Below are 12,689 nucleotides of genomic sequence, written 5' to 3'. Positions count from 1 at the left end.
CTTTGACATTTGAATTCATCTTGACGTGTTTGTCGACGGCGCGCGTCGCTAACTGCAGGCGCTGATCCAACACGGTGTCATAGCAACAGTATCCACGGGCTGTATCCCAGGTGTAAACTGCCCAACCATTGTTGATCTCATTATATCATTTCAGCTGAAATGATGTAAGATCTCCTCCTCGATGATGCGCTTCTCCGTGATATATCCACGTCAATATGTTTTAACACGTGTTAACCCGCGTGTAACTCCACTCCACTCCATTTGCTCCACGCCCTGGTGTTTTTAGCATTGTAGGTAGCTAGCATGCTTCACACCTTAACTCTGCTTTTGTGTCCAAAGAGGAACATAGATAATGACACGCGTTTGCAAATCACACCTCGTTCACAACTAAGTAATTACAACATGTTGCTGTACAGGCGTGCTAATGTGCCTATTGCATACACTTAGCTGGAATGGTAGCAGCTAGCATTGAACTAGCCATGTTAATCATAAGCTAACTGTACTGTACTGTAGCTATAGGAATAAATAAATGTTTTCATTTTGGATGCTGTTGTTTGTAGTGCCATTGAAGTCATTTGTTGTACTGACACATTTCCATTATTCTGACAACCCCATTTTAGTCATCTAAGTGTTCAACTGCCATCTTTCGTATGTGGTTACAACATAAACTGATGATAACTAGGGAGGTTTTTTTGCCCCTGATCCGATACCGATCTTTTAATGCAGAGTATCGGCCGATCCGAGTCCCGATCTGATCTTAAATGTACAAAATTGTCTTCCACAGAGTTTCTCTTTCTTGTGTTCTCCGATATGCGACTGTATAAATATTTCTGTCAAAGATAATGTAGTCTGGAGAGGGTAGCTCGTACCTTGGCTCCTGTGTTCTCTGCTCCAGAAATGTTCTGGTCATCCAACACTGCCATAAACTCCCTAAATCTCTCTGAAACTCTTCTTTAAAACGCAGCGTTCAGTGTTTGTCGTCGTCGTCGTTTCGGTGCAGCCTTTGCCTGAGTGGATTGGCGCTGGATTCCATTTTTTAATTTTATTCATTTGTGGCAAATCAAGTTGTTAGTATTGAATGATGATCTCCTACTACCACCTCACCAAACGTCCACATTGTGCAATTTCCAAATTACCGCCTGACTGACTTTATTTTCCAGAGTAAAATTCTTCCACGCAGCACACACGTTTGGTGCTAGCTAACCGCCATTTAAACAGAAGCAGAAGAAGAAGTTTTGGCGCTTCAGGGACATAGTTTTGGTTTATGGCATCCCTTGAATAAATATCTACAAAAGATCGGCCTTGGCGGAAGCCCGATACCGCTCCGATCGTTTGGCTCTGATACCATCTGGGCCATCCCTAATGACAACAGTCATGAAGGGTCATTTAGAGCAAGTGTGTTTTAAGTTGTGTACCCAGTGAATTACAGAGTCAATGTATTTCTTTCATTATAATCATGAGCGCCAATTTCTTTATATGGCGCGTTGCAAGGAAACACCTGAATACCTTTTAAACCATGTGGAACTAATCAGCCAGAGTTGTTCTTATCTTTATTGTTGGCGTGGTGGTGCCTAGTGCATGAACCCCAGGTGTGTGTTGTTGGGAGTTTTAAGATGGCCTCTAATGTCAACACAGTGAAGAGGACATCAGATAGGAAATGAGCTGTTTATGCCATTTGAGAATTTCGCATTCCCTCCAGCTAATTTGTAATATTTCTATCAGTTTCCACTTTTGATGTATTCTTGTTCCAAGTTATTTCTCTGTATTTCATGGTATGTGTGTTAAACTATTTAATTTAACGGCTCTCACCCATTTTAAACAGCATCACGTGCCCTTCTCCTCCAAACTGCCTTGAACGCTTCATCTTTCTGAAGCGTTCTATCACACAACCTTGCTCTCTTATTTTTCCCCCATAGATCATTATAAAGATCATGATTTTTCCCATGTCGGCGTGCTCCAACCCGGTGATCCGGAAAACGAATCTGGCCGTGTGGAGAGCGTGGAGGAGGCTGAAGCTGAGCCTGCATCACTCCGCGGTCCGTGCATCTTCTGGTCCCGGTCCCCTGGAGGGATCTGAAGAACTGCGTTGTGGTTCAGCTGCGAAGCCCCCTCACACGCCTGTCATGCTTAAAGAGGTGCTTCATTACCTAGACGTCCAGCCAGCGCAGGTACGTTTGCACCTTAGTTATTTGCTCAAGTTTTTTAATATCCGTAAGAAAAGTCAACGCCCGTTTGTTTAAATGTTCTTGGTCAAATATTAATTCAGACCAAATGAGTGCAGTGGGGAAGTATTCAAACAAGAGCAATTATGTAGTTTTACTCCTTTCTTTCAAACTTCCGATAGAATATTTTGCTGCTGATGTATTTCCACGTTATAAAGCCCCCCCCCCCTCCTCCTCCTCCAGTATTTGTTCAGACTGTGGGCAAATCTGATGTGAGACTAAACTGAATCTCTAGACTTACTGTCCACGCTGATATTTGCAAGTGATTAGGTCATGTTTGTATTTTCAGGGATTGTTATCCACTCGGCCTTTGTTGCTGTGGTAATGGCATAGGCATGCCAACCCATACTGAGAGGTGTTTCGAATGTCCCTTAATCCTGCCCCTCTGATGTGTGTCAGATCATTTGAAAGTTATTTCCAGGCTCTTGTGTTAGCTGCTTGTTTTCTTTATGGATATGGAAAATATAGTTTTTAAATAAGTGTATTTTAACACCTCGGTAGTATTTGTGCCGAATCTGAGGATCACGATGAGATATTACCTCTTTTCTCATAATTATTCCCTCCACCGAGATGTTTGTTGCTAAGGTAAAATTCTGTTCACACACTACATAACGACTTGTTGTTATAAAGGCACGCATGAATAGGACAGGGTGCCAGTATCTTGGCTTTCACTTAATGTATGTACTACAAGGACAGATGGGCATGAGTCAAAAGCCTTCTGGTGTGGCAGGCAGCATAGGAGGGGAAGTGATGCCCCCCCCACTATATAATGCATGGTCAAGGCAGGTGGGGGCCATGGGTCAACAACTTAGTCAGGAATTGCGCCACTGTAAGGCTGTTGGCAGGACACCGGGTGCTGCGTCGCTCCTGCCTGAACTTTAGCACCTCTAAACTCCTCCGCTGCCCGCCCATTTGCCAACTGTCCCGAGACAGCTTGCCAATCAGATGCTATTAAAAAACAGTTTGATAGATTTCTTTTTTTTTTTTTTTTTGTACAGTACATGCTGTAGACCTCGCCGAGTGTGACGCTCCGTGGAAGTGCTGCCTGGTCACATTCAGAAATCGTGCCTAAGTGTTTGCCTCACTGCAGACGTTTCTTCTTTTATTTATTTACGTGAACGCACGCGAAATGATGCCGCGTCACTCGATCTATAAGCAACATGGCGGTCTTATTAGGGCGATGACACTTTGTCTAAATATAGCTGTACATGTGTAAATGCAGCTCAAACTCCATGGAGACATCCGCAGGCTCTGTCACAGTCATGAAAACAGAAATCTGGATCCTGACATGGCTTTGACAGAGCTGCCATTTAAGCACTTAAAGTCGCGGCGGCTGATTGACGGTGTCACTAACAGACCATTTTCTTTGAGGAGGAAAGCCTGCCCTCAGCATCAGACACCTGTGATTAAAGATTTGAATGGATATCGTATAAATACGAAAATCTCGAGCCGTGTAATTGCTCGTGTCAGCTCGAGAAGAGCACGTATGAATGGAGAACTTAAGCAATGATGGGTGTCAGAGCAAATGCTGCAGTTAAGCTAAAGTGTGTAAATGGGAGCTCTTCAGTGCCCCGCTGCCTCCCACACAGGATGTCTGGCTGCAAATTTGTATCCAGGTAGCTAATTTGCGCTGGAAGCCCCACACTATATTTTCCCTGTTTTTACAAACGGCCGTCACGCTTGATTCGTAGCACAAGCGGTGCCGTTTGTGATTCTGAAACGGCAATATGATACGTTATGATACAGCAACTGGTTGCACAAAATTCTGCCGCACACCAAAGGACGCCTGTGTTTGTTCAAAAAACAGGAGCATGCAACTGACTTAGGATTTTTCGATGCTAGGTGCGAATGCATCTACTCCAAGCTCGCCAGTTGTGATCTTATCACTCAGGGCACATGTCACTATCTGGTCAGGTTGACTCACTGGTAAATAAGAAAACACACAAAGCTGGAAGGTTACAAAATGTGCTGCATGTGAAAATACACAAATATTTCATTGGACCTCTATTAACTTTGATTACAGCACACATTCTCTGTGGCATTGTTCCGATAAGCTTCTCCAATGTCACCAGATTTATTTCCATCCAGTGTTGCATTCATTTTTCTCAAAGATCTTGTATTGATGATGGGAGAGTCTGACCACTGCTCAAAGCCTTCTCCAGCACATCCCAAAGATTCTCAATGGGGTTAAGGTCTGGACTCTGTGGTGGCCAATCCATGTGTGAAAATGATGTCTCATGCTCCCTGAACCACTCTTTCACAATCTGAGCCCCATGAATCCTGGCATTGTCATCTTGGAATACGATCCATTGATGGAATAACCTGGTCATTCAGTATATTCAGGTAGTCAGCTGACCTCATTCTTTGGGCAACATAATGTTGCTGAACCTAGACCTGAGCAACTGCAGCAACCCCAGATCATAGCACTGCCCCCACAGGCTTGTACAGTAGACACTAGGCATGATGGGTGCATCACTTCATCTGCCTCTCTTCTTACCCTGATGGTTCTCCACTATCCTTCCAGGTTTTAATAATGCGTTGGACAGTTCTTAACCCAGTTTTAGTAGTTTCTTCAATCCCCTTAGATGTTTTCTCTGCTTGATGCATGCCAATGATTTGACCCTTCTCAAACAGACTAACATCTTTTCCACGACCACAGGATGTGTCTTTAGACATGGTTGTTGAAGAAATGAGAAGCTACTCATTGCATCAGTTGGGGTTAAATAACTTGTTGCCAGCTGAAAGATAATCACCCATGCAGTAATTATCCAACAGGAGGCTCCTACCTATTTGCTTAGTTAAATCCAGGTGGTGACTTTTTTTTTTTTTTGGCCAGGCAGTGTACTTCAAAGCATGAAGAAACAAGGGACTATAAAGGCTTTGATTGTTTTTTTTAGTAGCTCCTTATTAACTAAATGCTTCTGCAATTCATTCAGCATTTCATACAGTAATAAAACTGCAGTTCTGTTTGATTATGAAATTGGCTGCTTAGAACGCCTTACAGTCATTTAACTGTTGGGAAATTCTGATCTTTGCCACTGTGATTTCTTTTCCCCCATGTGCGAAGGAGGTGTCTGCCTTTTTTTATTTTGTTTTATTTGTTTTAAATATAAAACTGATGTCTGAAGCACTGCTCCAGTCCCAACACCCATGCAATTTGGCGTTTATTTTCATCAACCTCCCCCCCCCAGGGGATTTATTTATATATACCACAGATCAATTATATATAGAACAAGGGTGTTTCTTCTGCTATGCTTCTTTTGTGGTGTCCTGTTGGGCCTATTATTAGCAGCGTCGCCGCATACAGAGATCTAAACGGTTAGCTTGGCGAGCAGCGGAGCAAAGTCATAATTTTGCCGCGAAAATAAAAACCACAGTTTATTATAGTTTTATTATCCCGATCGATTTATTAACTGAATTTTTCAACCAGATCCTGCAGTTGGGATTTTTGCAGGGTTTGTTAGGGCTGAGGCCAGCGAGAGCTTGAGGGGCTCAGATTGACAGTGTGCAGTCGATAAGCTGAAAGTTGACGGGACTGACAAGAGCCCGCACATTACGGCAAGCCACTGCATTCAATTTAAATGTGGAACAGGCTTAAAGAGATCGCCAGTGAATTCTTTAGGTTTTCTCTTTTTTAAAGTTTCACAAGACTTACCCTTCAACTTGGCGATGCTAAGTAAAAAATGCAATTAAAAAAAGGACGAAGCGCGAGGAGTCCTTCGCCGGTGCAGGCTGCTTGCGTAGGGGACCTCCTCTAGAACAGATTAATGAGCCATCAACTGAGAGTCCAGGGGAAAAACCCTGTGCTGCTGTAGAAGGAGGAACAAGCTGCCTACTCTTACATTTCAGCCTCAACACGCTCCCCCTTGTGGAATTAATGAGGCCATAAGTGTTAATCTTACCTTTTTCGATCGATATCAGAGTCTTTCAACAGTCAACTCATTTCTGAGGGGGGAGTTGATAAACTTCAGCTACATACGACACTCATGTTTGTCTTTTATACGAAGGATAGGAGATGAAATCATTTTTGTGACATGCGTGAAATCCGAAAATGGGTTCATGACCGAAGGTGTAAGACATCGTGGCACAGGGACAACTGTCATTGGGGCGAGAGGCGGGATACACCCTGAACAGGTCTCCAGTCTATCTCAGGGCCAACCCAGAGAGACAGACAACCATTCACACTCACACCTACGGCCAATTTAGAATCACCAGTGAACCTAACCAGCATGTCTTTGGAAGGTGGGAGGAAGCTGGAGAACCTGGAGAGAACCCACACAGAACATGCAAACTCCACGCAGAAAGGCCCAGTCGGCCATGATGGATTAGAACCCAGAACCTTCTTGCTGTGAGGCATGAGTGCTAACCACCAGGCCAGAAATCCAGATACACCCACACATGCTTTTCGTCTCATTCACCTTTTACTGCTGTTTTGTTTCTGGTCTCTGTTCTCAACCGTAACACGACGTCTCACACGCAAACAAATCCCAATCCAAGGCGACATCAGCACCGAAACTTGTAAAAGTGTGCTAAAAAAGTGCACCAAAGCAGTTGAAAGGAATGTCTCCAGTCTGAGGTAATTGTAAAAGTAATAGCGGGATAAAGGCAAACTAATGGAGAGAGCAGGTGGTCACTGATGTGGAGCTGGCGCACCACAAATAGCACAAACCAGGCTAGACTCATGATGACAATGGAAATCTAGCACAGAAATAAAGCAAGAGCAGGCAAACCACAAATCACAGGTGCTGTAGCTTGTTACGTCCCTGAACCTCAGCAGACTCTGTTGAGTGCTGCATTTTTCACTTCCCCCCGTTATTTGGGTTATTTGGCTGGCTGCGGTTCGGACACATGAAGAGGCACTCTGTTCTATGGATAGATGGCCACAGAACACTCCGCCAGCTGCTGCTGCTTCTCCGCGTTTTAGCTCTGCGAGATGCAAGAACAGAACACAGACTTAAAAAAAAAAAAAAAAAAGAAGAAGAAGTGAAACAAGTAGTTAAGTAGCAGCCATACGTTTTTGAGTGACATTTTTATACCAAACATAGTTTTGTAGAGCGTATAGCTTAGTGAATATTGCTGGGAAGGAAAATGCAACTTGATCCATAGAAGGCTAATGTCAGCGTGGAATACTTTATTATTTTTTTATTTAACCAGGTACTGAGTGTACCAGCCTGTAAAGAGGGGCACAGATTGGATACGATCTTGTCTCTTTAAATAAATTTAAAGGCTTACGGCTGAATTTGAGACCACCTGGGGTAAGAACTCTACAGTACAGAGAGTACCGTGACCTTCTGCGAAAGAACTTTAACTAATACGAAATCCATTAAAACTTCTGTAATGTAGAAGTCAGACAGCAGCTGAGTCAAATTTAAATATCTGTGATCTGCAAATGTTGATTTTTCAGTTTAAAATGTAGACTTTCAAAAATTTTTTTTTGTTTTTGCACTTGTGAGTGTGTGTGTGTGTGACTTTATCCGTCTTTCCTGACACACATTCGCCAGCATCAGCAAGGTGAAGTGCTGTTGTGAGTACGAGCAAAGAGGTAATGTGATCCCGTCTCTTCAAATTAGTTAAAAGCCTGGAAGTGGCAGGCTCGGCCCTGCAGCTGAAGACAAGAAACGGCTTTAAAGAGTAAATATGAAGCACATGAAGTAAGGGTAGTTAAAACCTGAAGGTGCTGTTTTGCGTCTTTTCTAAGTTTTAAAGAAGCTTGTGATTGAAGTTTTTCTTATTATATATATATATATATATGAAGGAATTTTCCTATATCTCAGTCCATATAATCAAAATAATAAGTGCATACAATCTGTATCTGTAGAAGTTATTGCACGCTTTTATTATGTGTTATTTAAAATGTGTTGGGTATTAGTTGAAGTGTCATTTTATGTCTTTTAATCTGACAACTTCTGCACAAGTTGTAGTGTAATCACTCTCTGAAAAGCCAAGACAAAGTCACACGTCGTGCACGGTGCACAGAATAAACACTATTTGTATTATCTGGAACAAACCCTCACTGTTTTCTCTGTACTAAATTCACCAGAAGAACTTCTTCTTCTTCTTGTTTTTCTTTTTTTTTTCCTTTACACTCCTTTTTTGGGAGCACCGAGTAGTGAAAGAGGAGGCTGGTAAATAATTGATCCTTGTAATTAAACACTCCAGCCAGGGATGCTGGGGCTGATTGACGGCCAGATATTAGGCCCTTGTCTCGTAAGGTTGCAAGTTTAGTCTGAGGTTATCAGTGGCCAGAAGAGTCTTTCTCCCTCCCTGCCTCATTACTTTCATGAGTAGAACATTTCATAGTGGAGCGGTGGGTGGGGGTGTGGTGTGAAGACAGTCAGGGACTTCATTAGCCAAATGGGGTGCCTCAGTCTACGGAGCGCCAAATCGTTCAGCCTTGCTGAGCAGACAACCCCTTTGTGGGCTCTTCGCCGCGCCGTCCTGTAGAGTTGTTTTAGCCCTTTTATCTTACACATTCTTCAGGTTCACTCGAACAACAACCTGAGCAAATAAAGAGTCGTCCTGCTCCTGCCTGAGCAGATGTTGTCTATCATAGCTGAACTCAAGTAAACCGCCCTCCCACGCTGAAAAAAAAAAATAATATTTGCTTTCCGGTTTTGCTACATGGCTTATATCTTTACTTTTACTTTTTTTTTTATATCAATATAGACTAATTGCTCTCCAGGTTTGAAACAACTCTTATATGTTTGCAATTCATTTCATTATAGTGGACACATTTTATGCATGTGTATGTGTGCACAAGAGAGAGAGAGAGAGAGAAATGTCTTTACAAATAATACATTAAATTAAACTGCGTAGCGCGGGGTTGAACAGGAGAACAGTGCGCCGCCACGACACGCATTCCTGAGGCTCGTATTTGCATATAGCTTTAATAACAATTATTGAAATTGTGTAACGCCGCGCTCACATGCGTCCAATAATGTTAAACTTGGTAAAAATACAAAAAAAAAAATAAATGAATAAACCGGAAGCCATCCTTGATGCCGAATTGATACTATTACAGCAGGTTTTATTGCAATATTTACATTTGTTCCTGGTGTCTGAGTGTGGGTATGCTAATCAGATACATGCCCTGTGGACAGCTGGATTGAGATGACTCATTCCTGCAACACATCTTCATTTGGTGTTGGTGTGAGGTCCAACCACATTATCTCACTGATCTTTCTTTTAAATATGTTCAGAATAATTATATAACAAAGCATGTATTATTCAGTCTTGTAATTATTACTTACTGTTTCTCACCGTTTTTGATTTATTTATTGGCTCTTTATTTATTTATTTATTTATTTTCTGGTTCCTTTTTTTGCTATTAATAAAATAGTTTCCACTTCTTGTTACTATGAAAGTGTGCACATATATGAGTTCACATCTAAACAAATAGATTTATTGACGGCGTAATCCCGCCAGACTGCCCTGCAGCGTAAATAGAGTAATTCGACTCTTTACCTGACACCTGATAGTTGAAATGGAGCAGAAAATGATTGGCGTCGACTCTCCGGTTGTAAAATCCCGTCTAATAGTATTATTAACCTGCTGCAGGTCCCGTGGCCGATTTAAACTCGAGTTCATTTGAGACAGGCGCGATGTATACTCTTCCTAGTGATCTTCCTCGGGCACGTGTTCCCGCATCTAAATGAGCTTTATTAAACTGCTGTTGCACCTTTTTCTGATAAAAGTCAGTGGCAGTGACCTTATCTGTGTAACCAACATTATCTATATTCCCCCGGCATCCAGATGAAGTGCTGTTGTTCTCAGCTGGAGTGCTCCCACTCCTTGCCTACTCCGTTTTCCCCGACTAATTTGGAAGGGAAGATCATGTCTGCTCGACACTACATGACACTACTGACCTGAACCGGTAACAGAAACTTCCTCACTTATTTCTCACTGTTCCCGCTCCGTGTCTACCTCCACAGTTTAACCAGGGTGTCCTTGCTTGAAATTAATCTCTCCAATAACTGCCGGGTACTTCTTGGAACAACGGGAAAGAATTGTCTCCCGTGTCAAGCGTCCGACGAAAAGTGTTTCAGCCGGCCGCCGCGTCCGTTCTCACATTTTTTTCTCGCCGCGGTGTCAGCGCGCGACTCTTAATGCTTCAGAGGCCGGTTGCGATTTGGCTCGCGACACCTTCGCCTTCTGCTGATGAGGACCTGAAGGGAATATATGCACGCTGGCAGCGGGGCCCGTTGTAGTAAATATTAACCTCCTCAGTAAATCACCAGCGTTGTGCTGAGAGGGAGCCCTCGCACACAAACCTTCGCACCCTCCTGGCACCACGTTGGGGCTCCTGAGCCTTACCGCCAACCCCCGAAAGGCTAAAAACAAATTGACGTCAGAGATTTAAAGTCTGGAGCTGGCTAACGGTCATTTGTCCAAGCGGCACCGCAAAGTCTGACCTTTGGAGATTTCTACCCTTAAGCTGGAACAGTTTGATCGTATGGATTGCGAGACAATTGGAAATTTGTCAACCGTTGGAGCACTAATGCCAGGATAGACTGGTTTCAGGTCTGTGAATCACTGCCCACACCTCTGATTCGTAGAAGTGAATGGAAACGCCATCCTCCTGGCACTGATAAGACCAGCGGAGCTACTTGGTGTGTCAGTTTCTTAATCAGCGGATTTGTTTTTCCGTCCTCGAGCTTGAACAAAGATGGAAGCATTTGATACTTGGTGTTTATTGGTTAGATAACTGATTGGTAACTGATACTGAAGTGATGCCTGAAGACATCTGTCCGATTAATGGGTTAATTTCATGTGCATGGCTCCTATCGACACCGAGACAATCATTAAAGAAAATGAAAACAACGTAGAAGGTATTGATTTCTACTGTGTGTCCAGTCACTTTTTCAGCTTAACTGCATTGAAAAGTGAGGCCTTCGTTGGCCTTTTTTAACAGATTACATCTGTATTTGCACCATCCCAGGACAACTTTATCTGTACATGGTGCTGCTTCCCGACGGAGGCTTCCCTTCCAAAGCTTCCCTTCGAGTCCACCCCCTCCCCCAAGCCACCACCACCGCAGCCCCCGCCCCGTTGCCTAGTTCCTTTCATATCACACATTGTCAACCCGGTCTTCAAACTACTGGAAGCGTCTTCTTAAATGCCTCTAGATGTCTTTTCCCTATTTCCGAGCCTTCCGCCGTGCAGCCCTCATTTAGCTTGACTCTACTTTGCACTCCCTAATGGACTTGGCCCTGTTCTTCCTTTGTCTTCCTTTAGTGCCATGAAATTCACCTTCAGGAGAGAAAGCCATCTTTCCGGATGCTTCTTTACATTTCGTGAATATAGTTAGATGATTCCACCCCCTCTTTTCAGTTTCCGCTTGCGTTTTCTCTTGGGCTTTATATAGTTTGCATTGTTTCCACGGCACAATCGACAGCAGTGTCACACTTAAGAGAAATCTTTCAGAGCAGGCACCAATGAAGCACGTAATCCAATACATCCAGTGCATCATATCTGACCTTGTTTCTCGGTTCCAGTTAAAACAAATACGTAGCCTTTTGGCATTTCTGCCAAGGTTTGTGGCATTTAATATCCAGTGAAAGTTGGCCCGTCTGTATTTTGTGTTTTAGCATTTATTGGGCACGACACAACAACAGCGTACGAGGTCAGAAAACCAGGCCGTAAACAAGAAGTTTCCATTTTCAGTTGAGACGGTACTCCTGAGAAAAAAATCACGCATTGGCATTTCAAACTGCCAATGTTTACACTCCATGCCACAGCTATAGGTAGTGAGATGCACCGGACAGCAAATTGTCAAAGGGAGTAGTGGCCATATCCATCATTTCCTTCGATCGCTGAGAGCAGGGTTTCCATCTTCTCTCCTCCCTGCCCACGTTCAACAATGATTTCTTTTCATTGTGTTGTAGTTGTTGCGCTTGCCAAATTTCCACCTTCCTCTTATCTAGTTGCCGTCACCAAAATGAAATTTTTTGTTACCTAAACCTCACCAGCATTAGATCAAATGATATTATGAGCTCAGTTTGTTCTTTCATTCAAATTCATTCATTAAAGACAGGCCTCTTAATACAGTTGTATATGGCTCTGACAGGTTTGCTACAGATTCTAAAATAAATAATAAATAGTACTGTGGTAAATAGAACAGTTTAAAAAAAATCGATTTTCTGATTCAAACTGATTTAATCTGAAAATTTGAAGAAATATCAGATATAAGTTTGTAAAATCAGTGTTTTAATTATGTACATTTTATATATATAGTTTTAGAATTTAATTATAATACATCCTCTCGTTAGAAATCTTGTTAGAGCCTGGTTTTGCGTCAACAGTCTTGCAAAACTGCACAATGAGATTAGTCCAGAACATGACAGAAGCTACAACTGGACTGAATTTTGGATTTGAAAAAGTATAATGACAGAGAAGAGTGGGACAAAAGCAAAGCCATAAGCAAGATGCACCAACTAAAGGTTAAATGTTGCGTCAGTACCACAAATC

General features: G+C 42.7%; 1 protein-coding gene across 1 annotated transcript in view; it reads left to right on the top strand.

The window, feature by feature from the left end:
* Positions 1-12,689, top strand: part of mettl15 (methyltransferase 15, mitochondrial 12S rRNA N4-cytidine) — a 48,806-nt gene that overhangs the window by 248 nt on the left and 35,869 nt on the right. The window contains exon 2 of the mRNA XM_084575012.1: positions 1,917-2,168. Coding sequence (XP_084431138.1) covers positions 1,917-2,168 — 252 coding nt within the window. The remainder of the gene's footprint in view (positions 1-1,916; positions 2,169-12,689) is intronic.

Source organism: Chelon labrosus, assembly GCF_963514085.1.
Source record: "Chelon labrosus genome assembly, chromosome: 3".
Lineage (NCBI taxonomy): Eukaryota > Metazoa > Chordata > Actinopteri > Mugiliformes > Mugilidae > Chelon > Chelon labrosus.
Note: the sequence above shows the minus strand (reverse complement) of the source record. Positions and strands in the feature narration are given on the sequence as shown.